The sequence below is a fragment of the Rhipicephalus sanguineus genome, chromosome 9 (assembly GCF_013339695.2).
Source record: "Rhipicephalus sanguineus isolate Rsan-2018 chromosome 9, BIME_Rsan_1.4, whole genome shotgun sequence".
Lineage (NCBI taxonomy): Eukaryota > Metazoa > Arthropoda > Arachnida > Ixodida > Ixodidae > Rhipicephalus > Rhipicephalus sanguineus.
The window spans coordinates 71,745,638-71,771,379 of record NC_051184.2 but is presented as its reverse complement, the minus strand read 5'-3'; the positions used below and the strand labels follow the sequence as shown (position 1 = coordinate 71,771,379).

Genomic DNA, 25,742 nt, shown 5'->3' with positions numbered 1-25,742 from the left:
CCATCGCTTTGCTAAAAATGACTCTGGATCTCGTTCAAATACTGCTGAGTCATTATCACTGCCATCACTTCACTGCCGACGAAATCGTTCTGATCTCTTATTTCTCTACAAGCTAGTCCACGGTTTCATATCCTGCCCTGTACTTCTCAATTGTGTTAATTTTCGAATTCCGCGTAAGTTAACCAGAGAGAACAGACCGTTTCATGTACCCGCCTGCTTCTTCCAACACTCTACCGTTCACAGAATACAAAGTCTTTATAATATTAATTTTCTTGATCTTGACGTTTTTCATAGTCCACAATCACTGTTTTTATCCGAGCTTTGCACTGTTTTGACATAGTATGGCACAGTGTACAAAGTCTTCCCTTCTCCGTCTTTCCGCATAGTTGTATATGTGCAATCTAATTTTTTATTCCCCTTCAATATTTCTCATATTGTCTTATTTTACTCCTCCCCTTTAGTGTTCATTTCTCTTTGTCTACGTGTTTTTGCTCTTTTTATTTCTGAAGACTGTCTGTATTGTATTGTTTATTTTTATTGATTTTATTTTTGCGTGCGCCTGCACAAAGACCTCACGGTTGTTCCTGGGCACGTTAAATAAATGATTGATTGATTGATTGATTGATTATATTTAGATATGCATACACAGAGGAAAGAGGGCAGGCTGATACCCGCCATTTAGAGGGGCACAACGCCTGCCTACTCTTTCGGGAGGAGGGAAGAGATAGCGGAAAGGAAGATAGGAGGAGAGAAAGAGTACATAAGATAGAAAAGTAAAGAAAAAAAATGAAGAACACTTGGAAAAAAAATAAGTAAAAACACGAAAAAGAAAACGCCTATGAACGGGTGTCCAGATCCGCCTGGCCCATAAAAGTCAGCAGAGCTCGATGGGCCTGGTCACGTCGAGGAGCACACCCACTCGGAAAAAGGTAATCGTCGGTGGTCGCGCATAATTCGAGGAATTTCTATTCCTTAAAGGGGCCGTGCAACATTTTTCCATGTAATCGTCGAATGGCTTCATTAAGAGAGCTTACTGTCTCACCGCAATTTTTTTTTTAATTCCGTCAAGTACGAGCTGAGTTACAGAGATTTGTCTCCAGTTTTAAGCGCTTTCCCTCTCCTCTCGTACTAGCGAGCGCGCTGAAGGCTACGAAGGTAGGGGGATGACAAGGGGGTAAGAAGATGCGTCCCTTCGTCGGCGCGCGTCGTGACCTTCAGCGCTTTCTTTTCTTTTCCAGTCGCTTGTCGCGTTTTTTAGGCTTATTGGCATTATTCCAGCAAATATACTTATCCTATATAGTCATCATCACGTTCACCAATAGCGCCTTTGTCGATGGCTTTAAGTAGTTGGGTGTCGTAGTCAAACATATATCGGGGAAATCAAAGAAGTGACGTTAATCGTGCATTGGCAAACGTGCATTCAACCGAATGGAGACTACCCAGAAGACAATGTTAAAAGTAAATATGTGCTTTCGTTCATAGTTGCGCATAATTTCGCGGTAGAAAATAAAGTGATTTTTTCCACTGAGTGACATATTTAATATTGATCCAAAAAACGGCAGGAAGTGGAAGATGGAAGCTGCGATGAAAAAATCCGTAAAACAGGTGGTGGATGCTCGAGCCAACGTTTCGACAAGTGGACTTGTCTTCTTCAAGGCTGGAACTGATTTCCTTAGCTATCGTGTGTATATGCTTCCATATACAGTCCATATACGACTTCCATATACGACAAGTCCACTTGTCGAAACGTTGGCTCGAGCATCCACCACCTGTTTTACGGATTTTTTCATATTTAATATTGAGTGATATATTGAGCGACATATTTATTCTAAATAAAAATGTTTTCAAGAATGGGTAAATTCATTAAATTTCCGCTTCTTTCGGGCTTCGCGAAAGTCACGCCGCTTTTTTTGGACTTCTTTTGTCATGGTTATTTGCTTGCTAGCTCGGTAGCATCTGGCAACTCTGCGCGCAACTTACTTTCAGTGTGATCGCCAGCGCGCGCGCGGGCACGTGGCGGCATCCTGCGGCGGCCACGGTAACTATGCAGCTCACGATGCTCAAATCAGCCAATGGCCGTGGATTTGGGTATATTATGCATGTATTTGGGGCATATGGCATCATTTGTTGAGAGGGAGTCATTCTTAGCTGATTTTCAGAATTAGGCTAAGTGTAAATTCCAGGCCGCGTGCTGCGCTATAATATTTGGCTCGCATGTTGTCAGGAGCCTGGACTACCGATCGGGAGCGCTTCGTGATCACGCTGAAAACGTGTTGCAGGGCCCCTTTAAATTCCCGCTGCGTAACGAATGCGGGACACTCTAATGGGAGATGTTCAAGTGTTTCACAGGAGCCGCAAGATGCACACAGTGGCCTGTCCGCATGTCCTTGATAAGCGTGTCCTTGAAAATCAGGTAACAGCGCTTCTCCATACAACTAGCGCCCAATCTCGTGTAACCAGTATCTCGTGCAAAGTCTTGGAGCATATTGTTTACTCCGAAATTTTTCATTTTCTTGACTCAACTCGTTTTTTTTTCCACACGCACAACACGGCTTCCGAAAAACTCTCTTGTGAAACACAACTAATTGCATTCACTCATAAGCTTCATCTAATTCTCGACTGCAGCTCGTTCGCCGACTGTGTCTTCATGGATTTTCAAAGGCATTTGACAATGTTTGCCACAAACTGCTTCTCTCAAAACTAGCGCAACTTAACCTTAGTCCGAAAATCCTGACATGGCTAGAACACTTCCTCTGTAACCGATCTCAGTTTGTAACTTATAACGATCATATTTGACCCAGTAGCTCTGGAGTGCCTCAAGGGTCGGTCTTAGGACCCCTTCTTATCTTAATCTACATCAACGACTTATATTAGCACGTAGCTTCTAACATTTATTTGGTTGCTGATGACTGTGTTGCGGTCCGTGAAATCACTAACGCCCAGGACGTAACCACATTCCAAACTGGTCTTAACGCTACTTCTGATTGGTGGAACGATTGTCTAATGACACTAAACAACAATAAATGCAAAGTCTTACGTGTATCCCGTAGTGCCTCTAATTCACCAGCATACCAGCTTAACAATACCATCGTTGAGTCAGTAACATCTTACCGCTACCTTGGAGTTCGCATAACATCAGATTTAACTTGGTCTCTTCATATTAACCACATAGTTAACAACGCTAACCGAACACTCGGATACCTACGACGTAACTTCTCTTCTGCCCCCGCATCACTAAAAACTGCTTGTTTACAAAACCGCAATCCGCTCCAAACTTGAGTACGCTTCTGCTGTATGGGACCCCCAGTACTGCCAAGCTAATTGATTCACTTGAACTTGTTCAAAATAACTCTGCCCGATTCATTCTCCACAACTAGAACCGAACTGCTAGTATCTCCTCCATGAAACTAACTCTCAGTCCACCGTCACCTGCTTCACGCCGTTATTTTTCTCGACTCTGCCCTTCCGTATCAGCCATCTGTGTAATGAACTAATCACTAAACCATCCTACCACTCCGTTCGCATTGATCACTCCCACAATGTTGGAATCATGTCCTGTCATACTGATCACTGTCATCATAGTTTTATTCCGCGCACATCGCAGGGTTAGAACGGCCTTCCCAGAAGCATCGCCGCCGTTGAAGACCATCAACTGTTTAAAACAACATTAGTGAACACTATATAAATAGGAGCCGAAAAACTTGTGTTTTTACTTACTGTTTGCTGCCCTTCTTGTTTGCGTTTACTTGTCATTTTACTCACTCTCCTCTGTAATGCTTTTGGCTTTGGGGGTATAATAAATGAAATGAAATGAAAGCGTTCGCGCACCAACACAGAGCCAAATCTTAGCTTATATATATAAGGATGCTTGGAACGACGAGGCAAGCCACGACCACGAACACGGGGAGGGAACGGTCCGTTCGTAACACGCTGCTCTGGGTGCTGCTTTAGGAGGTGTCGCAAATAAAGTCGCAGACGAGCAAATAAAGTCGCAGGGTATCTTATCGCATGCTGTTGTGATGAATTAACTGCGAAAGCTGTCAAGTCATCCCATAGCATGCAATAAGGGACATGACACGCGATGAGCGATAGAAAAAAATCACAGCATATCCACGGAGTGAATGATGATGAGTGGGCGAAGCTGCGGAGGTTCATCGGTAAACCGTGAATCTTCCGTGAATTCTGCCCAGTACATCATCACCGACGTGAGGTCGGGCGCGTTTATACTAAAGGTTCGATGAGTTATGACGACATGCAGCTCACTTTAATTTTACATGTACGCTGTGAATTTTCATTGTTTAGAAAACCACTGCTTTAGAAAACATCTGGTGTCTTTCGTTAAGCAGCTGGCGTCTTTTCGTTTTGCTTTAGAAACATCTGGCGTTCTTTCGTTTTGCTTTTAGAAAACATCTGGCGTCTTTCGTTGGTTTATTTCATCAATCAACGGCGTTTTGAACAAAATTTTTATTATTTAATCACGCACAGGAAAAATCTCACCAGGCACTACCTTGGAGGTAAACAATGGCTGCTAATGGGAATGAGAGACAGAAGAAGTCGGCTTTTAGCTAACACTTCTACTTCCACTTCTACTAACGTTTCCTACTGGAACATGCCAATGGCTGCTAATGGGGAATGAGAGACAGAAGAATTCGGCTTTTAGTTAACGCGCACGCTGCGAATTTTTTATTGTTCAACAACGCACAGGAAAAATCTCCCACCGGCACCAACTTGGAGGTCAAGATCTGGTACTAGCGTTACGACTGGTTAGCACTACTACGACTACGAGGGACGAACGGGTGCCGCCTTAAGGAGCTTCGCCCCTAATAAGGGATATGCATAGTCTGCGCTACTTCAACTTCAGCACGCGGAAGTTACAAGGTCGGGTTGATTGACGGAACACGGGAGAGGCCTTTGCCTTGAAATGGGCGTAGTGAGGCTGATGATGAAGGTGACGCTTGCGCAACAAGAAAGACACGCACAACAGAAAACAACGTTGCTTCGAAAGCATACACTTGTCCGTTATGACGGAGAACGCACGCACGTTTCACGAACCCGTTTGTATGTGTAGAAGGGGTTCTTGACAGTTCTTGAACAAGGTCATCATCACCGTGATCAGTGAGCACCAGCAGCTGGACCGGACTTGTTAATCGGACCCGTTCATGATCGCGGCTATGAGGTGTAGTGAAGTGCTAGGTATAGTGCAGCTGGTGGCAATCCTGCATGCCTCATACGATGAAATGATCTATGATGCCTCCTGTCGTGGACGTGGCAGCGAGTTCTTTTGATGCCCTGTCCACATCCAAGCCGTCTTTCACAGAGTATGAGGACCAAGCGTTGTTGTGTCTTGATAAATCAATGTTGAAGTCACCGGTAATGAGGAGAGGCCTGGTTCTCTCAGCAGATTTATTGAAGGAAGCATTGACCCCGGTTTTTGCGCAATCCACGGTGTCCATGTTGCGCACCATGTGGACGAGTGGATGCTAGTTGAGCGTCTTCCAGGGGTGTTCTGTCCTCAGCTTTCTCACTTTCCTTGCGTCTGCCGCGGTGATATGGCGGTTACGGTGCTCGGCTGCTGACCCGAAGGTCGCGGGTTCGATCTCGGCCGCGGCGGTCGCATATCGATGGACGCAAAATGCTGGATGCCCGTGTACTATGCGAACTCGGTGCATGTTAAAAATACCAGATGGTCAAAATTTCCGGAGCCCTTCACTACGGCGTCTCTCATCATATCGCGGTTTTGGGACAGAAAACCCCAACAACTATTATTATTAGCTCTTTCCTTGCGTGCCAATGTGTGTGTTCGCGGTTACTGTGTTGGTTGAGACTTTGTATCACCTGTGGCACATACCCGCATAACATGAACTCTGGTATGCGGGTATGTGCCACACGTGACTGAGAGAAAGGGTTTCATGACGTACGCGACAGGTATTAACTGCGAACCATTTCTTAGTGAACCTCAGGCACTTTTGGCGTATCTATCTATCTATCTATCTATCTATCTATCTATCTATCTATCTATCTATCTATCTATCTATCTATCTATCTATCTATCTATCTATCTATCTATCTATCTATCTATCTATCTATCTATCTATCTATCTATCTATCTATCTATCTATCTATCTATCTATCTATCTGCCTACGTCTGGGCGCTCTCCCGGTCGTCTCCATAGGTTCTAATATACCAAAATTTGCATAGCATAGGATGAGTGTGTGACGCAATAGTTTAATAATATCTGGAGTTTAATGTCCCAAAACCGCTATATGATTATTAGAGACGCCGTAGCGGAGGGCTTCGGAAATTTCGACCACCTGGGGTTCTTTAACGTGCACCTAAATCTAAGTGCACGGGCCTCAAACATTTTCGCCTCCATCGAAAATGCAGCCGCCGCGGCCGGGATTCGATCGCGCGACCTTCGGGTCAGCAGTCGAGCGCCATATTCACTAGACCACCGTGGCGGGGCAACGCAATATTTTGCACGGAGAAACTCACTGCGAAAAAAAAAAGAGCTTAAAGTAGATCAAGCCTGCGGCATTGTTCTATGTTTGCCGAGCTTCTGCGTAAAATCTATAGGATGTACTTGACAATTTTTGAACTGAAAAACACAAGTGTATAAATAATCCGTAATATAATTACACGCATAATGAAGGAATGGTAATTTTACCACTAAATTTGTTAAACCAACAAAGGTTTTTAGGAAGAATATTGCACGTCCTAAATTATACTTTGACAGCGAAAATTGCCAACAAACATCATTACGTCTTGAAGACGGAATGCTCATTGGTCGGTATACCATTATTTGTTGTCAAGATCTCGTGAACGACCAAATTCGATACCTAGGCTACTTGTGCCACCGACTTGGCGCGTAGCTGTTTCCCTGACGGGTAGTTACACCGCTGCTGTAGAGGTTCATAGTATGATCTGGGCATGAACTTGTGCTTACCCACCAGAAATAGCATGCCACCTCAGTATATGTAGATCACACCGGCTTGGTCGCAAAAAAAAAAGGAATCTTTCAAATGCAAACAAAGTGTACCACCGTTTCAAGGATCTACCCTACTCTACAAAGTGTACAGATATAAGGTTCGGTTAATGATATATATATATATATACATATATATATATATATATATATATATATATATATATATATATATATAAAGACGACAATGAACTGCTTAGGCTGGGGAACTGGGGAAAGAGAAAGAAGAACAATAAAATCGTCTGTCTCTGTCAGTGTTGGAGCGCTAGACTAAATGTCGCTTCTACACAGCCATCTGAACTTGGACGCCGTGTGTGTGATGTGTAGAAGCGACATTTGTCTTTTCCCCTTTTCCTTCGTCCCTTGCTCGCGCCGTTTTGTATCTACCGTACGAAGATAAGATGGACATAGCCCGCCGCCTCGCCCGCCTCCGGCGGCTCTCCGCCTCTCCTCCCGCTGTTCTTTCCCTCCATCGTTTTGTCACTGTTGCTTCCTTCGTTAGTTATCTCTTTCTTTTTCTAATTTTTCTCTCTTTTTTGCTTTTTTTTAAGTATCGTCTGACCCCCAAACTGGGTGGGCGGCCCGTGTGCAGTGGATTCGGCCATGGCCGTTTCATTTCATTTCACTTACATCCTCTGAGGAAGGCTGGACCTCCAGCCGAAACTGTCACGGTAAAATAAATATTTGTTTTGTTTCCTATATTGTAGTACGAAGTTTTTCACAACATATATATATATATATATATATATATATATATATATATATATATATATATATATACATAGAGAGAGAGAGAGAGAGATAGCGGGCATCATGTGCAACAGCGTGTGCTGATGTGGTATACAAGCCATGGTAACTTGTCTGTCGTGTCTAATCACGCTCAAACAGCGAAAGTGGTAGTGCTGGAATCATTGCTTGGATATGATGTTCGTTGGCGGGGAGATATTTCCCACCATGTATTCACTCATAGTTCACAGCACCCACCATTGTGTCAAGAAAATTAAACAGGAATTGGTAAAGATATTTGTATGGCAAATTTATGCTCACTCGTTGTTTTTTGCGTTGCTCAATCGCAGATCGTGTCCTTCCTGCTGGAGAAACTGAACGCCTACCGAGAGACTGCCCGTCCTGACATCGTCGGCGTAATAGACGAAAGGGGTTACCCCGAGAACAACAACGGCGTGTGGGCACCTTGGGAGTGACAAGAAAAAAATAAAAACAAGAAACCGAAGTTTACGACGCTTTAAACCCAGAAAACAGGGATGTCTTGGTTATTGTGGCGCGAATTGGCTTAAACTGCAAGATATATCTAACACCAGAAGTATATCCCAGATCCAAGAAGCGCTCACGGCTTCTGCTAACTCTTCGAAATATCCGCACAGGTTTTAATCTGTAGCATCCTTGCTCGAGTCCCGTATCTCTCAAGAGAAAGGTATATGGCAGCTGCGTCTTACCCATAACTTACTTAGGGGGTAGAAACCCGGAGGCTGCGAAAAGCGTTCAACTTAAATTGAGGATGACACAGCAAGCCATGGAAAGAAAAATGATAGGTTTAACTTTAAGGGACAAGAAAAGAGGAGGCTGGGTCAGGGAGCAAACGGGTGTTTAAGGACATCTTAGTCTAAATAAAGAAGTATCGGGCATGGACAGCACATGTAACGCGAAGGTTAAGTAGCCGCTGGTCATCAAGGGTAACAGAATGGATTCCCAGAGAAGGCAGGCGTGCGAGGAGGAGGCAGAAATTTAGGCGGGCAGATGAGATAAAGTAGTGGGTGGGGATAACGTTGGCGCAGCAAGCACAGCACCGGGTTAGCATGGTAGAGGCCTTTGCCCTAGAGTGCGTATAGTCGGGCTGATGATGATTGTTTCGCGGGTCGGTCAATAACTTAAACCGAACAAGCGCAAGAGGACCCCACAGCCGCAGGAGGACCTCACTTGGACCCAACACTTGCCAGAAGAAACACAGTCAAGACTTAACACAATGACACACGTAAGGACGGAAGACAATACGAAGCAACTGTCTAGCCGCGTATACATCATACCGCAGTCACAACGCACACACCACGCCGATCGCTCTACAGCGCGTCATACGTCTTGGATAGCTAGCAGCATGGGCGTCCGGAGGGGGGTGCAAGAGGGGGCGGCTGCCCCCCCCCCCCCTGGAATTTCGGATATCTTTCTATGCAGTAGCAATAAGCTGCGCATGTTCGTTAGCACACAAAAGGCCCGCATATCCGTGTGAAATGGCCTTCAGGATTGCCAGCCAACTTTGCACGTTATTATATATTATTGACTAAACTTGCCGGCCAAGTCACGGTAGTGACCCCCCTCCCTTCCCCCCCCCCCCCCATGGATGCACATCCCCCCTGGAAAAATTTCTGCGGACGCCCTTGGCTAGCAGTCAGGAGGCTTCCGCTTTTCTAAAACTAATAAATCATAATTATATGCCTAATTTTGTGAGCGAAGTATAGGGAAGGTTTCTTTTCGTTTAAGCGGTAGAAGAATCAGAAGACTCCAGCGAGGTAAAATAGAAGAAAATCCAAAATGTGTCGCGCGAAATTCAGAAACATTGACGTGACTGAGTGCGCTGCAGTGGAACACTTGACTGTACAAGATTACAGTAATGCCAAGCTGTACACGTTGTGTATCGCAGGTTATAAAAAGACTGAAAAAAAAACTTGGAGTTTAGACGTACGTTGAAAATTAAACGAAATTTTGGAATCTTGCGTGCCAAAATCACAATTAGATTATGAGGCGCGCCGTAGTAGGAGTCTCCATATTAATTTCGGCAGCCTGAGCTTCTCTAATTAACGTGCACTTAAACCTAAGTATACTGCTGTTGGATGTCACTCTAATCAAAACGCGGCCACTTGTGGCCGGGACTCCATCCGGATAGCTCAGTAGCGCGATGCAATAACTAATAAGCCACTACTGCGGGTTTCCGTTGGCATAACATATTAACATATATAGCACAACATATTAACGTTTGAGAACATCTTATACAAAAAATAGCGGCAGTTATATATGATAAATTGAAGTCTAACGCGGTGGCATTTCACGATGCATATTCTCGAAGGCATCATACATACAGCTTTAGACGCATCACATACTGCAGTGAAAGAATACGGACAAACTACGGTACACAAAAGCTGACGCATATGATCCCTAAACTACTGAATGTACATCCCACAATTACCACCATCTTGCAAGAAAGCTGCTGAGTAATTGCGTTTAAAAAGAAAATACACACGTATCTACTAATGCTTCAAAAGTGATTTTTTTTTTCTAGGTCGCATCTCTCAAGTTGTTAAAATTGACGTGCATCTGTCACATTTTCATTTAGTGAATAGTAATAGCATGGTTTTGTATTCAACAAGTCTGGATATCTGCACATATTCCTTGCTTTGTCTCTATAAAAAAAAATGTTATAATACGCTATTGTTATCAACTGAGTCTTGCAAACAGGCCTCGAAATGTTAATGTTCTTCTAAAGATGTTTTATGTACTGTTATCAAAAATTCTGTAACTGTGGCTGCTTGTTCGTTTCTAATTTTTTAACATGTATACATCACTGATCCTTGTGCACTTTATTGACTGGGACGGGTTACGGCACTTTGTCAGGCATTAAATTGCCTTTTTGCTAACCCTGCTGCACCTTATCTGACATGCATGATCAATGTACACTGTACACTGTACTCTGTAACTGATTGATGATTGAATAAACTTTCCAGTTGGTGAAATACCCGTCTGTGCACCAGAATAAATAAAACGGTGCATATATTGAAGTATATAGCGATATGTGTGTTATCTTTTCAAGTGCACAACCGCCCTTCTGTGAACTACAGCTGTTTTCTCGACATGCGACGTGATACGTTGCATTATGCGCAGCAGGTGCAGCGCCTCAAAGTGAGGCGGAGCTTTGTTGCTTCTGGCCCTTCTGAGTGCACGGAACTATGCGACCACGTGTAAGAGGCCTCTCGCCTATCACGGAGCAGACAGAGCCACTGCATGCATATAGAAAATGCATTATCGAAGCTGGCAGGGTCCTGAAAGTTTTATTAAGGTTGGCCACACAGGTCTCCTCATCACTCAGTAGCGATGATTATGGGATATGACGGAAATGGCTGCACCAGGCGGCTGGGGCAACTCGAAACGAAGCCTGCGACAGAAGTGTTTCCTTGGAAACCATTGTGCTTCATTCGCGCAAATTACAAGCGTACGCGGTGAAGCTATCAGCAGTGACAAGGCTTGTACACACGCCCTAATTCTCGGCTAAACATAAGTTGTATGGCGGATGAGTAAACGTAGACGTCTCCCTAGTTCTATCAGGTCGGTCTGTTTCTTGCGTGTGTTTTTTTGTGGTACGAGCACGAAGTGACGCACCTGTTTCCTGACCACCCTGTCAAGCGCAGACGCCAGTTGTCCGGCAGCCTTAATATATATATATATATATATATATATATATATATATATATATATATATCAAGGGGATGGAATGTTAGGGAAACACAACTGGCCAGAACGTGCGATTACATTCTGGCAGAAATGAAAAGACAATGAATTATAGTGACATATTCAAGCATCCTCTTCGCAATCTCAGCAATATTTATATTTTTAAATCGCGTCTAAATGTGACAAAAAAAACGGTATTTCGCGCAGCCTAGCGGAATAGCCCTTAAGCTGGATTATAGGGTCATTCACTTTGCTGTGCGTTGTCGGATGCTTTCATACGAGCCATAATTAGTGCTCAAAATGAGATTGTATATATTTTTATTCATCCCCGCTGTATTCTGTGCTGCTTACAAGGTAAAATGAGTTGCAGGCTGGGAAGCGGCGCTGCCTTCGCGGCAATTAGCGGAACATGTCGAGCTAGTAGAACATGTCGAGCCGTGGCAGGAGCCGATCCGAAGGTTGCAGGTTTGGTCCCTGCTGGCGTCAAGTTGTCTTTTCGCCCACACTAGTTCCTTCTCCTCTATATTACAATTACTACAGCGCACTTAAAGACGATACAGTTAACGTCCCCTATACCTTCCTTGGCTTCGTTATAGGCTGGTTTTCATTAATTCCGTGATTAGGCACTCTGCTTTCCGTTGCACTAAAGAAAACAGGTACCATAAAAATGGTTTCTGGTCCCTTTAAGCTGAGGGTTGTATGTGATAGAGTGTACATTAAGGTGTGTCATATTAATAAATAAATAAATATAATTAGCGGAAAATAGCATGCGCAGCAAATAGTATGAACGCTTCGGCAAACTGGTAAGAAACTGATGGTTGCTGTCCGAGTGAAGAGTTATATTTTGAGGGAAGGAACCTGGCAGACCTTAATGTGCACTCTATCATATAAAACCCTTAGAGTAAGCATGTCACCCTTTTTATGTTTTTTTTTTATATTTATCAAGGTTTTTGGACAACTTGCACTGGCGCTTGACAGGATGATCTGGAAGACAGCAACAATTGTGTCACTCCGTACTCGTGCCACTAAAAACTTTCAGGGTCCCTTATGCATTCGCCTAAGACGACTCTAAGACGGAAGCCATCTTCTTTTCCTCCTCAGTCGATGTAGGGATGCTCTCCCTTCCCCCTCCGAAAGCGTTCTGCACCTAACGTGGTTTTGCACTGGCTCCAAGATCGGCGACAGTGCGAGCTACGAAGTGGTGCAAGCGACGATGTGATGACGTCATCGTGCAACGTAACGGTGACGTCACGAAATTTAACTACTTGTCATGACGTCACAAAATCTAACTACCTGTGACGTCACTGTGACGTCATAGGGGGCGTCGTCACATAATGATACTTTGCATTATTCACGTCGACGCCGCCGACGCGGGACGCCGACGCTAGCGGTCGATTTTCGTGTTTGATGAGCGCGTCTAAGACATTCGGCTTAGTACGTGGGAGGGAGAATAAAAAACTTCGCCTCCATTACGGTATGTGTGCTTCGTTCATTGAAATTATCGTTGTTAGCTTCCACGGAGATGTAAATAGATACACGTTTGTCGTTAAAAACATAGTCGAGCCGAAATTAGGTCCTGGAAGTGAAGCCAGACCTCCAACATCTTACCATGAGCACGACATAACGTCAGCCTACGCCGTTGAGAAAAGAGCGATTGCCTCATACAACCTATGAGTTTGACAGCTAATAGTACCTGAGACATGCCGCTAAACGTGTCTCTTTGTGTTGAAACTGTTACTGGTTTGCTTATGGAGATGGAAAATTCGTGAACAGGTAGTGTCGCTGGCGCCGACGTTTCGACAAGCGGAACTGTCTTCTTCAACTGCAGCCTTGAAGAAGACAAGACCACTTGTCGAAACGTCGGCTCCAGCGACACCACCTGTTCACGAATGTTTCATTTCTTCAAGCTTCCATTTTCACCTGAACTTCTGCCTTTTTTGCTCTATAAATCCTCGAAGTCTTGGCAAAGTTTGTTAGAGAACACGTTGCCAGTACTAAACCGGATAAACTACTTTTGTAGGCAACATCAGTTTATTATTTTTAAGTTAGCCCAGCATTTACGTCGGCAGCACAGTATGGGCAAATGATGGCTTCACACTAGTTGCTAAGAAGTCGCGAGAACTTCCACTCCAGCGTTTCCTAAAACCTCTTTGATATCGACCGTACTGAATGAACTCTGCTCGAGTTCGCGTGGCGTGACATACGAACCGCAAATTACACCTTATGGACAACGCAACTCGCAATTTAGACATATCAGCACATGCGTTTAAAAAAAGCTAACCTAACCTAGCAAGGCCAGGTACGGTATGCATGGATCTTTTCTTTTCGAGGACTTGCGATGTTCGAGTCAACAAGTTGATGGTGCGGTATATGTATCACGCCAGCGTTAGGTCCCCCCGAGGCGCACACCATGGCAAAAAAAAAAAAAAAGTTCTCTTTGAAACAGACCGATAGGAATGAGAGACATCGAAAGAAGCTCACAGTACGAGCGCAGTCCTTCGTGGTTGTCCCCGCATGCAGGGCAGGTACTTCATGCCATGTCTTTTACGTCCATTTGTGCGGTTTCAATAATTGCTGGAAACTCGTTAAACTGATCATCTTTCTGAGACGTATTATCAAAAACAAGCCACCGCGCTTAGAGCAGTCACATATGAAAGGTCATTCTCGCCCCTTAAAAATTGTGAGTGTTCCCGAAAGGCATAAAGGAGCGTCAAATATCGTCTTGAAATATAACATGTTTAGGAAGTGTTGTGCCCTTTAATTGGCATTGTGTACCCTTTTTTTTACGTTGGCATGCATCTAATAAAAGCGGAGAGTGAAGCAGACAGATACAGGGCGTTTCAGCTTTAAACTTTTTTTAATTTCACGCACTCTAAAGAAAAGCTGAAAAAGAAATTAAACAGGACAGCTATCTTGGCAAGGATGAAATAATCCAGCTGAACAAACGTTACAACTTTTCTATTGGATATTCTTCGTTAAAGTATCCATTTTCAGGGTAATCAGGTAATCTCTGTTAATTACCCAGCTTATCGGATTGGCAGTTATATCTTAGCATGGATGAACTATACGGACGTTTCAAAACAAGTGCTACTACTTTTGCATTAAACCTTTCGCTAGAGTTACTGATTCAGAAGTTAATTAAGCAATCTGTTAATTACGCGGCTTGGCGAATGGGAAGAATATAATGACGTACTGTGTACAGCTCAGAACAATACTGGACAAATTCGGCACGCGTAGGGAATATGTTTTTTTGTTAATACTATAGGCGCACGTTAGCTGAAATACCCTGCATAAGAAGAAACTAAAGTGATATAAATGAGTCAAATATACTTTACCCTACAGTTCAGTATTACATCTTTTGCAAAGGGTCCTGGTCCCAAAATATTTGCTCATGTACTTTCCATGTATTATACATTGACCAGTGTTCTCTTTTGGGACTTCGGCGTCGGCGCTAGCGGCGTGACCAAAGACAGGCGGCGGCGCGGCGCGGCGGCGCACAGGTCTACATGTAGGCACCTAAATTTATGCTGGCGAAATTTCCTGTATTTCAACAAAGACCTCGCTTTCTCAAGCCATATAAATAACTAAAGTAGATAGAGTCCGACGACAATTCTCGGAATTATTGTACAGACAGCTCGCACGAATGGTCATAAAAACATTGAAAAATGTTGTATATGCTGCAAATAAGTGCTGGAAACAAATGCAATAAAGTCCGGACAAACATGGAATTAATCGCAGGAAAGGACTTAAGCTTACACTTAAAATGGGGCAAAATTAGGCTGAGTAGGCAGTTCAAGTACACACATTTTATTAATAGAAAAACATGAATGAAAGGTGGGAACGCCGTGTTTTCGGTCAAGGACATCGACTGGTCTTCTTTTGAGAGCGCTGAAGCATCCACAAACGCCTCACACATTCTGGGAGTGTCGGACACGTGGGGTCTCGCGTGAAAAAGCCTCGTATACAGCCACGAAGAAAATTTGGAACGTGACTTCGGAGTGGACGGCCTTCAGCACTCTGAAGCACTAAGGATAAACAACCGCACCAATATTTTTGTACGAGACGTCCAATTATACAGCCTAACATTTTTGTTCCCTATTTTCTCCTTCGTATTTCATGCGATGTATGCCGAATTCACTAGTGTTCCACATTAATATGGCATCGTTTCCGCGGAGAAGTACGCAAAACAGCACACGGAAGGACATGCAAACACGCGGCACGTGTTCTCATCATCGAACGACAAAAAGCTGTCGCCGATATGGGACCCTTTCCGTCTTGGCAGCGAATCAGTTATTCAAGCGTATAGCGTGCAGCGATCCATTCCTAACGGTCGTTGACACGAACATGGGAATCTGTACGAGTCCAGGCCGCCGAGAAACACGCGTTGACTGACCCTGGCCACTCCCGGCCACACGTACACGCATTCACGCATCGACGTGCCTCATTCGCCAGCGCAGATTGCGTGCATTCAACATTAACATGCTGACTGAAACACGCGAAGGAGCTACCACAAGCGTTCGCATAAGGTACGGTACGCACCATAAGCTTTCGAGCGTGAAAGCAGGCAGGTAAGCTGTCACAGTCAATTTAACCGTTTTAGAGAGAAAAAAAAATTGTGGAATTCTAAAACCGAAAGCCAGCCTGGGTTACGAGGTAAACGATATACGGTAAACTGTAAGATTACTTTAGTGTCGTTATAAATTAGTCATATAAGGAAACCTGCTTGTAGTACCAAAGAAAGGTATTAATAGTAAAAATTGCAAAATTTTAATAGTTCGCGCGTTGCACGAAAACGAGAAGAGTCGGCTTAAGTTGCGCTGAAACGCAGCAGTGACTGGTCCTTTTCGCAAGGACTTGCGGTTACGTACGCTTCACGTTTAGCTAAGTTTGAAGCGTGTTTTTCGCTCATTTCCTGCGTTAATCAAGGGATTACCAATAGGACTTCGACAATCAGGCCTCTCTAGTATACTAATGGGAAAAACATGATAAAAATGTGCTTTAAAGTGATGCAATTTCCGAATGAACGAAAGAAGTGCACTTTTAAGGTCTCGTTTTTCTTTGCTAAACACAACATTAATGAGAACTAACACGCAGTCAAAGTCAAGGAAGGTATAGGGGTTGTTATTTGTGGTAATTGTGACATAAATAAGATGAAATTAAACTAGACGAAAAGATAACTTGCTGCTGGCAGGGGCCGAACATGCAACCTTCGACTAACACATCCGATGATCGGGTATATCTGTGAACTTAAACCTGCGCGCCTCTGATTAACACTCTCAGGTTTAAATGCACAGATATACCCGATTAGGCGGAAGGGTGGATGACCGCCGCCGTAGCTCAATTGGTATAGATCATCGGACGCGTTATTCGAAGGTTGCAGGTTCGGTCCCTGCCAGAGGCAAGTTATCTTTTCGTACACTTTAATTTCTTCTCACTTATATCCCAATTACTACAAATAACACCATCTATACTTTCCTTGGCTTGATTGTCTGTGAGTTCTCATTAATGCAATTCCCGAGTGTAGTATTTTCAGAGTTGGTGGCTTTATAACGCTTCATGACACGAAAATTGAACACACTACAGTATACGTTTCCCTGTATTGTGGAAGAAAGCGGTTTATTCACTTGTTGTAGACCTCCTTTGAAATGCTTAGTGCCCTGCTGTTGTGATTCATCTGCAGCCAGGCGACATCGCGTGTCCTTGCGAACCTACCAACCTTGGAAAGACGTGACACACGCCAAAATGTTCTCTAAAAGGTTGAAGTTCTTCCGGAGCACAACGGGGCGGAGAAACACGAGGCACGTGACGACAAAGCGACGCTGTTGTAAGTATATCTTTTGATATATCTCTACTCGTCACTTCAGTGCTGGAATATTATGAGTGCTCGAACGAAAGAGTACGCATTAACACGGCAATGCTGAGAATGTTCGGGTGCAACACATTTAGCTCTTATAGAGAGGACACTCATTCTGCAGAAAGACTACTAGTGCTCGCGAAAATGCGCTTTGCATGCACAGTGAAATTGCTCGCGTCTCGAGATGCGCGCATTCCTCAGTGTCTAGACAGCTAATAAAGTATTGGATAATTATTTCGTTAGCCATTTTACGGGCAATTCTTCAACAGCGAAAATCAAGACGCGCGACCGCGAAGTTACACTTGCCTTCTAGGAGTACTAAAGTTTCACAGACGTGGTCCAGTGCAGCTTTCGTGGATATCGATGACAAAATGTTTCATTGTTAACTACCTCAAGCGGATCTACATAGTTCATGAATATCGACCATAAAGAACTTTATTTTGTACTATCTTAAGCGGATCTTATCAACTACAGCACTAAGTGCGCTCAGTGATCCTATCCGATAGCTATTAACGTGTATATAAATTCGTGGTCATTGCGCATAGAATCTAGTTTAAAAGGGTATCACAGGTACCTCACGCAATTTTTAAAGACACATAATTCATGCTGAATGTATTTTGACAAACTATATCGCAGGCTCAAGTGGAACACCTTTGGGAGGCATCTTTCACGTGATCCCGCTTGAGAAACAAGAAGATCCGAACATGGCGGACGCCGGCTGCTTAATGGTTCGACACCTGCGCTGCATAGCGCAGACTTGCAGATTGTTCGGTTGCTTCCACATCCGAGACTTCAGTGAGAAGGCTATATCCGGGGCTTCAGTCAAGTGGAAGACTCCTTACACCGCGTATTCGGCAGCTTGCCTTTTCTTCGTCCTCTTCTTTCAAGGTTTCGTGCAGGCCAACAAGATTAGCGTCTTGACTTCCAGAGCGACGTTCACTAAGGCCCTCGTGATTACGGTTCGACTCTTCGCCCTTGCCAACGCTCTGGTTACCATCTACTGCGTCACGATCCGCGCTAACGACCTGCTAGAGTTCTTTCGAAAGGCGGCCCTCTTCGAAGCGTACACTGGGTTTCGTGCTCCGAGTCGCCGAGCTATGACATCCAGGCGTCGCTGCTTTTTCGTGTTCCTGAGAGTGGCGAAGTTGGCCGTCGCTACGGCCGCTTTCTGCGTCCTTCTGGCTGCGTTGTTCGGCCCTTCCTCTCTGGCGAGCGTCAGGCATCGGTGGAACGTCGCCATCAAGATGATGAGCGCATTCGCCGACGTCGTGTTCATACTGTACGAATCGGTCATGTACATGGTGTTGAGCCGTACTGCCGACGTCCTCGTCCACTACGTCAGGGCCCAACTGAGGGCTTTCGAAAACTGCCAGCGGTCCTTCGGAGCGACTCCCTGCAAGACCGACTTAGCCCTGGCCCTCGAAGCTATACGCGGCAACCTGTCTGGTATACGAGAGATGAAGGCGTGCCTCAACAACATCTGGAACCCGGCCATACTGATGTCATCCGTATGCCTTCTGTGGTCGCAGTGCATCAGTCTGTACTGCCTGTTCGCCGACAGGGCAGCTCGCCTGGACGTGTGGCTGGGCTTTTTCTACAGCTGGTTCGGCTCCCTGAGGTTCCTCGAACTGGCAGTCGTCAGCCATGACTTGCGGATGGAGGTGTGTATTGGAGTTTTTAAATGCGAAGCATTTCTTAGCGAAGTTCTGCCATTCTGAGCGCATCTATCTATCTAGCCGCCTACGACTCTGCTCTCGAGGCCGTTTCGTTAATCTGATATATAACAAAGCTGATATGGCATGACGTGAGTGTATGACGAACATAAATCACAGGTGACACCACGAATATCGTGATATGCGCGTCATGCACGTCATGATCTACATGGCACGCTATTCGTGCTCTCGCGGCCGTGTAGATCGGACGCGTTATTCAAAGGCTGATACTTGATACATACCCAAATCTGTATGACATCACATGAGCCTATGATGAACATAAATGGCAGGTCGTAACATGACAATCCATTCGTCTGTCCTACACTCTAAGGAAAAAAAAGAGTCGTTTGACTCCTTTCGGAGAGTCCCGACTTGCCACGTATATGACTCTCTTTAAAGAGTCACGACAACTCTTTTTGGAGATCATTGTGTTCTCTTCGGAGCGTCGTGTGACCCACAAGAGAGTTAGCGTGCCTCTTTAAAGGGAGTCATATACTGGCAAGTCAGTAACCTCCGAAAGGAGTCACACGTACTCTTTCTTTTTTCTTAGAGTGTATCTACGCAAAACCTCCTAGCGCGTATGTGCCAACGGCGGAATTGGAAAAGCCCCCCTACTCACTAGTGTTAAACTAAACATGAAAAAGTCGTCCGCGGGCAAAAACTTATGTGCCGCCGAAATTTGGCAGATTTCGGAACTCACCAATGGTCTACTAAAAATCAAAAAGGGAACACGCAGATTCCTGGATATACGTAACCAATGCTAGAGAAGTACCTTAAAGAATCATCGAGATTAAACCAGTTATAAATACCGGGTCTGCACATTTTAGCTTTGGTGGTTAACCATCTCTATGGAGCGTTTGTGCAGTGATGCTTTGAGTATCAAAAAGAAAACTGATTCATCTGTTACCATTAACGTCTATTATAGTAACATTTCTAACGAGTTTCGCGTGCTTTCAATGATATTTCTTGAACCTCAGAGGCGCATTATTTTTATTTACCCCAAGAAATGGCCAAGAGAAATTATTGCCAACTTCCTTTAACTCGCTCTGCACGTAGCTGAAAGCTGTACCTCAATTGTGCGTAATCTCAGTAATTTCTAGAGGATTATAATGCGGTGAAAGTCATACCTATCCCTCTTAGCCGCTCAGTACACAATATAAAACGCATTGCGCGGCTCAGATGACGCTTTTAACGCACGTTGAGAACTCTGCAATCTTTTGAGTTTGGATGTAGAAGCCTAAGATTTCGGCAAGGATAACAGACATATTCAGCTTGTCGCCAGGAACACCGCACATACCAGTTACATTCTGACATCTTTTACCTCTTCTAGCCCTGGCGTAGCCAGAGGGGTTGTTGGGGGTGGGGTCAAACCCCCCTCCCCCGAAGTTTTGTAATTTTGCATACACGCACACATGCAAGCACACCGACGAACATACGTTAAGAATTGTTAAAATGTACCCCCCCCCCTTCGCCCCCGAAAAATATTTCTGGCTACGCCCCTGTCTACTGGTAACAAAGTTAATGTGAAGTGCTGAAGTGTGCACGAGTTTAAAACATCTTCCTTCTAAAAGAAAGCCATTGTCGACGAGACAACAGCACTTGAAGCGTCTGTTGTTTCTTTACCGCCTTGTCGACTTGCACGGCTCTTCGTCTATGCGACTTGATTCGAACTCGTGAAACTATATTCTTCGACGATGAGTGTAAAAGTGAAGAGCAAATTATTGAAGTTCTCCAAGGTTATATTACTGTTTTAAATTTTCACTTCAGGCACAGAATATTAAGGACGCAACTAAAACAGTGACCATGGCGGGAGCACCAAGCACCTACACACGACAAGTAAGTAGTAAAGGCGCTGTTCGACTATTTATTACTCGCACAAGCGTCGAGTGACACACTTGTTTTTCTTCCGAGCTCTTCCGGTCAGGCAATTACTTCCGGTGTTCCGAATATTCAGAAAAAGCCTTGTAAAAAATAAAACTGGTACGAAATCGATGGTTCTCCTTCAAGTTAAGGGTTATACTGGATACATATGATATCGGAGCATACGTTTACTGAAGAGACAATTAACTGCGAGGATAATTAATGAACGCCCACTGAATGAGTTCATTGAAAGAGCAGATGCTGTTCTTGTGAGCAGCTGGGATCGTTGTCGCACCTGGCGGAGCAGGTCTCAACAACGCGCTTCTTTCTACGTGGCCTCCGAGATCCGCTTCGGCAGCGCGACAAAGCCCAAAGTTCACCCTGAAATGTGCACCTTGTTAACCCAAGGAATACGCCACGCACACGAACGCCGACGTAGGAGTGTCGCTACCAGCCACCCAAGTCAAGGATTAGGTCCATCTCCGTAATTTTTATTTTTTTTTTATTTGTGACTACTTTCTTTGCCTCACTAATATTGACACATACCATCCCGCTGTGGCACATACACGTTTGGTTGTGAAGAAGAAGAGAACGTTTTTGCTGCTCTGGTTCTGGGGCAGACGTCGACTCCTGGTTGTCTGTCTTGTTTCGCCCGCGACAATATGGAACGCACGCCGCCAAATGACGACTTTTGAAAGGACGAGGCAAAGAAAATGTCGTTTGCTGTTTTTAAACACCTGTGTTTTTAGTTCTTAACTGGCAGCACTTAGAACAGGGGTCTCAAACATGCGGACCCGTATGTGGCCTGCGCACCTCTTGCTAGCGGCCCGGCCCGCACATGACTGTCTTTGTCCCACATTTTTAGGGGCGAAGCTCCTTAAAGCGGCACCCGTTCGTCCCTCGTAATGCGTAACCAGTCGTAACGCTAGTACCAGATCTTGACCTCCAAGGTGGTGCCGGTGGGAGATTTCTCCTGTGCGTTGTTGAACAATAAAAAATTCGCAGCGTGCGCGTTAACTAAAAGCCGAATTCTTCTGTCTCTCATTCCCCATTAGCAGCCATTGACATGTTCCAGTAGGAAACGTTAGTAGAAGTAGAAGTGTAAGTGTTAGCTAAAAGCCGACTTCTTCTGTCTCTCATTCCCATTAGCAGCCATTGTTTAATAATAATGTCTGGGGTTTAACGTCCCAAAACCACGATATGATTATGAGAGACGCCGTAGTGGAGGGCTCCGGAAATTTCGACCGCCTGGGGTTCTTTAACGTGCACCTAAATCTAAGAGCACGGGCCTCAGACAAGCAGCCATTGTTTACTTCCAAGGTAGTGCCTGGTGAGATTTCTCCTGTGCGTGATTAAACAATAAAAATTTTGTTCATAACGCCGTTGATTGATGAAATAAACCAACGAAAGACGCCAGATGTTTTCTAAAAGCAAAACGAAAAGACGCCAGATGTTTCTAAAGCAAAACGAAAAGACGCCAGCTGCTTAACGAAAGACGCCAGATGTTTTATAAAGCAATGGTTTTCTAAACAATGAAAATTCACAGCGTACATGTAAAATTAAAGTGAGCTGCAAGTCGTCATAACTCATCGAACCTTTAGTATAAACGCGCCCGATCTCACGTCGGTGATGATGTACTGGGAGATTTCACGGAAGATTCACGGTTTACCGATGAACCTCCGCAGCTTCGCCCACTCATCATCATTCACTCCGTGGATATGCTGTGATTTTTTTTTCTTAATAAGTATGTTCACGAGCAACACAGGCATGACTGCATTTTTTTCGTGAGCACTCCTTTCGTGAGGCACCCCCTGCAGTGACGATGTGCTGACACATAACCGTGAAACAACTCGGTGTTTCAAAATTGGCGTCCGGAATTTAGTCATTTTAGAGATCGATACTGATATGTAGTTGGAATCCTGGCACCAAATCCCTTTCAGATGTGATCCGTTTATTAGATATGAGAGAGGCCTTCTTTCAAATGATAACGTTAGCTGAAATTTTGTACAAAAAGAATACACCAACGATTACGACACTGCCTAATGCGAATTCTGAGCGCAGCTTCGTGTTCGGGTAACGCCAACGTGCACATGTTTGACGTTTTGGCTTTCAGTAAGGTATCCACTACGCCTTAAATCATAATTTTTGTGAAGTAGGACAGCACCCACGACGCCATTATTCGTATTTCTGTGGATAAGCGAGGTACCCACTACACATCTATAAGGTATTATGTGCACACTGTTTATGCTGCATGGGGCTGATGACGATGAAGAAATAAGGCTGAGCACTATGCAGTGGGTGGGAAACATTAAACCACACACTCATAGCGCAATTAGCATTGTGTGATGACTGGTTTTGATTCTACTCTTCTCCCACGCTATATTACATAGGTTAACGCAATTTCTTGCCCGACATGACGCCTGTAAAGTGTCTTTCTGCAAATTAGTTGCAAGCACTAGCGCGGCTCTGTGGTAGATTACTCGACTGCCAAGCAGAAGGCCCGTGTTCAATTCCCAATCGATCCTCGGTATTTTTTTCTCATTTTATTTTTCACGTCTATCGGTTACTTTTCCATGTCTATCGGTTCCACTACCGACGGCGACGGCGGCGCCGCTCAACGCAGGATCGGGCGCCCAAGAGCTGCGCTCTAAAAATACCCCCCCCCCCTAATTCCTCGCGTCTTCACTCTCCCGTCCCTTGCGGGACTAAATTTCGTGACTGCAGCCAGCTAGCTGAGGTGAGCTTCAGACCACTGATTTAGAACGTGTGTTTTGTCCAAAATGACCTACAGAAAACACCGGAATAGATTGCGAATAACATTTATTTAGAATGTGGCTAAAGTACTGGAAGAGATCACAATATACGGCAGCCGTGTTTTTAACGCTTTACATAGTAAACATGCTCCCGATGGCACATTGAAATTTTTTTTTAAATTTTCGGATACCACGAAGGCACAAAAATAAACCGTCTTATACACATCATGGGGTTATGTGATCTGCGTGGTTTCACCTGATCGTTCTTTGTAGCGCCTTGTTCTTTTTTCGTGTTTCTTTTCTTTGTTTAATTCTTAAACATGACCATAACTAACACCCCGGCGCGGAAAGTAAACCGTGATGTTGTAGGTTCGCACATCACCATGTTTGAATCGGTATCTGGGGATTTACGCGCCAAACAATGATATGATTATGAGGCACGCTGTAGTGGAAAGCTTCGGAAACTTAAACGATCTGGTTTCCCTTAAAACGCACATACATCGCACAGTGGGCAGCGTTAAAGCGCTGCTGCCTGTAATGTACAATTAATTCTCAAAGTCAGCTAAAACTTCCTCCCTGTACTCTCCACAAATGGTGCCATGAACCATAAACTAAAATGACCACGTCATAAAACAAAAGTGAATGCTGACTTGAGCATCGTGAGCTGCATAGCTACCGCGACCGCCGCGGGATGGCGCGACGTTCCCCCGCGCTCGCTCGCGGTTACACTGAAAGTAAGCTGCGCGTTCTAAGAAAAAAAAAGGAAAAGAAAGTGCTCAAGGTTATGACGGGCTCGTGACGTAATTTCTTTCCCCCGTGCCATCCCTCCCTGCTTAGCTGCCAGCGCGCTCGTCGGGACGAGAGAAGAGAGAAAGCAATTAGAGCGTGCGACAAATCCCTGTAACTCTGCTCGTGCTTGCGGGATTCCTGAAATTATTGTTGCAGTCGATTTGTGAGGCAATTAACTCCTTTATTGAAGTCATTCGAAGAAAAAAACCACACCATCTCCCGCTAAAGGGGATCATGAGGCGATGCGAAGCAGTGTTTCGGCATGTACAGCCCGCGTTTCAGAGGGGGAGTGGCGAGGGGGGAAAGGGGAGAGGGGAAGTGAACAGGGGGAGGGGAGAAGGTAGGGAAAAGGGGAGGGGAGAGGGGGATTGGAAAAGTGTTGCAGGGCCCCTTTAAGGTATAGGTAAATGACACTCTGGGCGACGAAGGCGCGGAGTTTTCAATGACACTGAGCAGTCTGCTGTGGTGTAGCTTGCTGACGACGAACGTGTCTGACGAACTTGCATGTCACGAACATGGACGCACGTAGCGAAGAGGTTATTAACGTGAAAGTAACCAAAAGAAAAACTAAACAAGGATAAGCGCAACGTGTAAGAGCTTGTCGTTAGTGCGAACGTCCCCGCTATCGGCAGTCGCACTTGATCCCTGTACTAATAAGTCATTAACTTATGTAACGGCGCAGGTCCGGTACCTGCACGACACCATCGATCCCCAAGGCATGTGCCTCACCGGGGCGAGCTTCTTCCGGCTCGACAGACCTCTCCTGGTGTCGGTGAGTAGGTGGACGAGTTCATAAAAGGCCCTTTAGCTGATATCTAGACAGCGAAAAAGCAGTGTTGAATATACTGTGTATTAGGCATCGTGTATTAATCGTGTATTAGTGAACACTGATCTTTTGCAGCAGCCAAATGAAGGTAAGAGAGAGTGAAATGTAATACATGGTGGCAGTGGTGTAGCCAGAAATGTTTGCGGGGTAGTGGGTGGGGGGGGGGGGGGGCTTATTGCCAGCCTCTGCATGTGGTGTTGTGTGCATATATATATATATATATATATATATATATATATATATATATATATATATATATATATATATATATATTGGGCAGTTCTCTTAAGGCGAAAGCCTTGGCTGCCTCATTAAACGTGAAAATTGACCGTCGGCATCAACACAAGTGATGCCGAAATCATCATCACATGATGACATCATCATGGCGTCAGAAGGCACCAAAGTTCGTGACGTCACATAACGTGATGTCACATGATGACGTCATGGCATGGCATCGTCGCTTGGTCAAAAGTAGGCTGATCACGGAGTGCGAAACCATGTGAGTGCAGGAAG

The 25,742-nt window shown here is 44.7% G+C and overlaps 1 protein-coding gene across 1 annotated transcript in view; it reads left to right on the top strand.

Annotated features, from left to right (window-relative positions):
* Nucleotides 1-8,185, top strand: part of LOC119405633 (arylsulfatase B) — a 49,871-nt gene extending 41,686 nt beyond the window's left edge. The window contains exons 10-11 of the mRNA XM_049419469.1: nucleotides 7,576-7,654; nucleotides 8,060-8,185. Of these exons, the coding sequence (XP_049275426.1) occupies nucleotides 7,576-7,654; nucleotides 8,060-8,185 (205 nt within the window). The remainder of the gene's footprint in view (nucleotides 1-7,575; nucleotides 7,655-8,059) is intronic.
* Nucleotides 8,186-25,742: the final 17,557 nt, after the last annotated feature.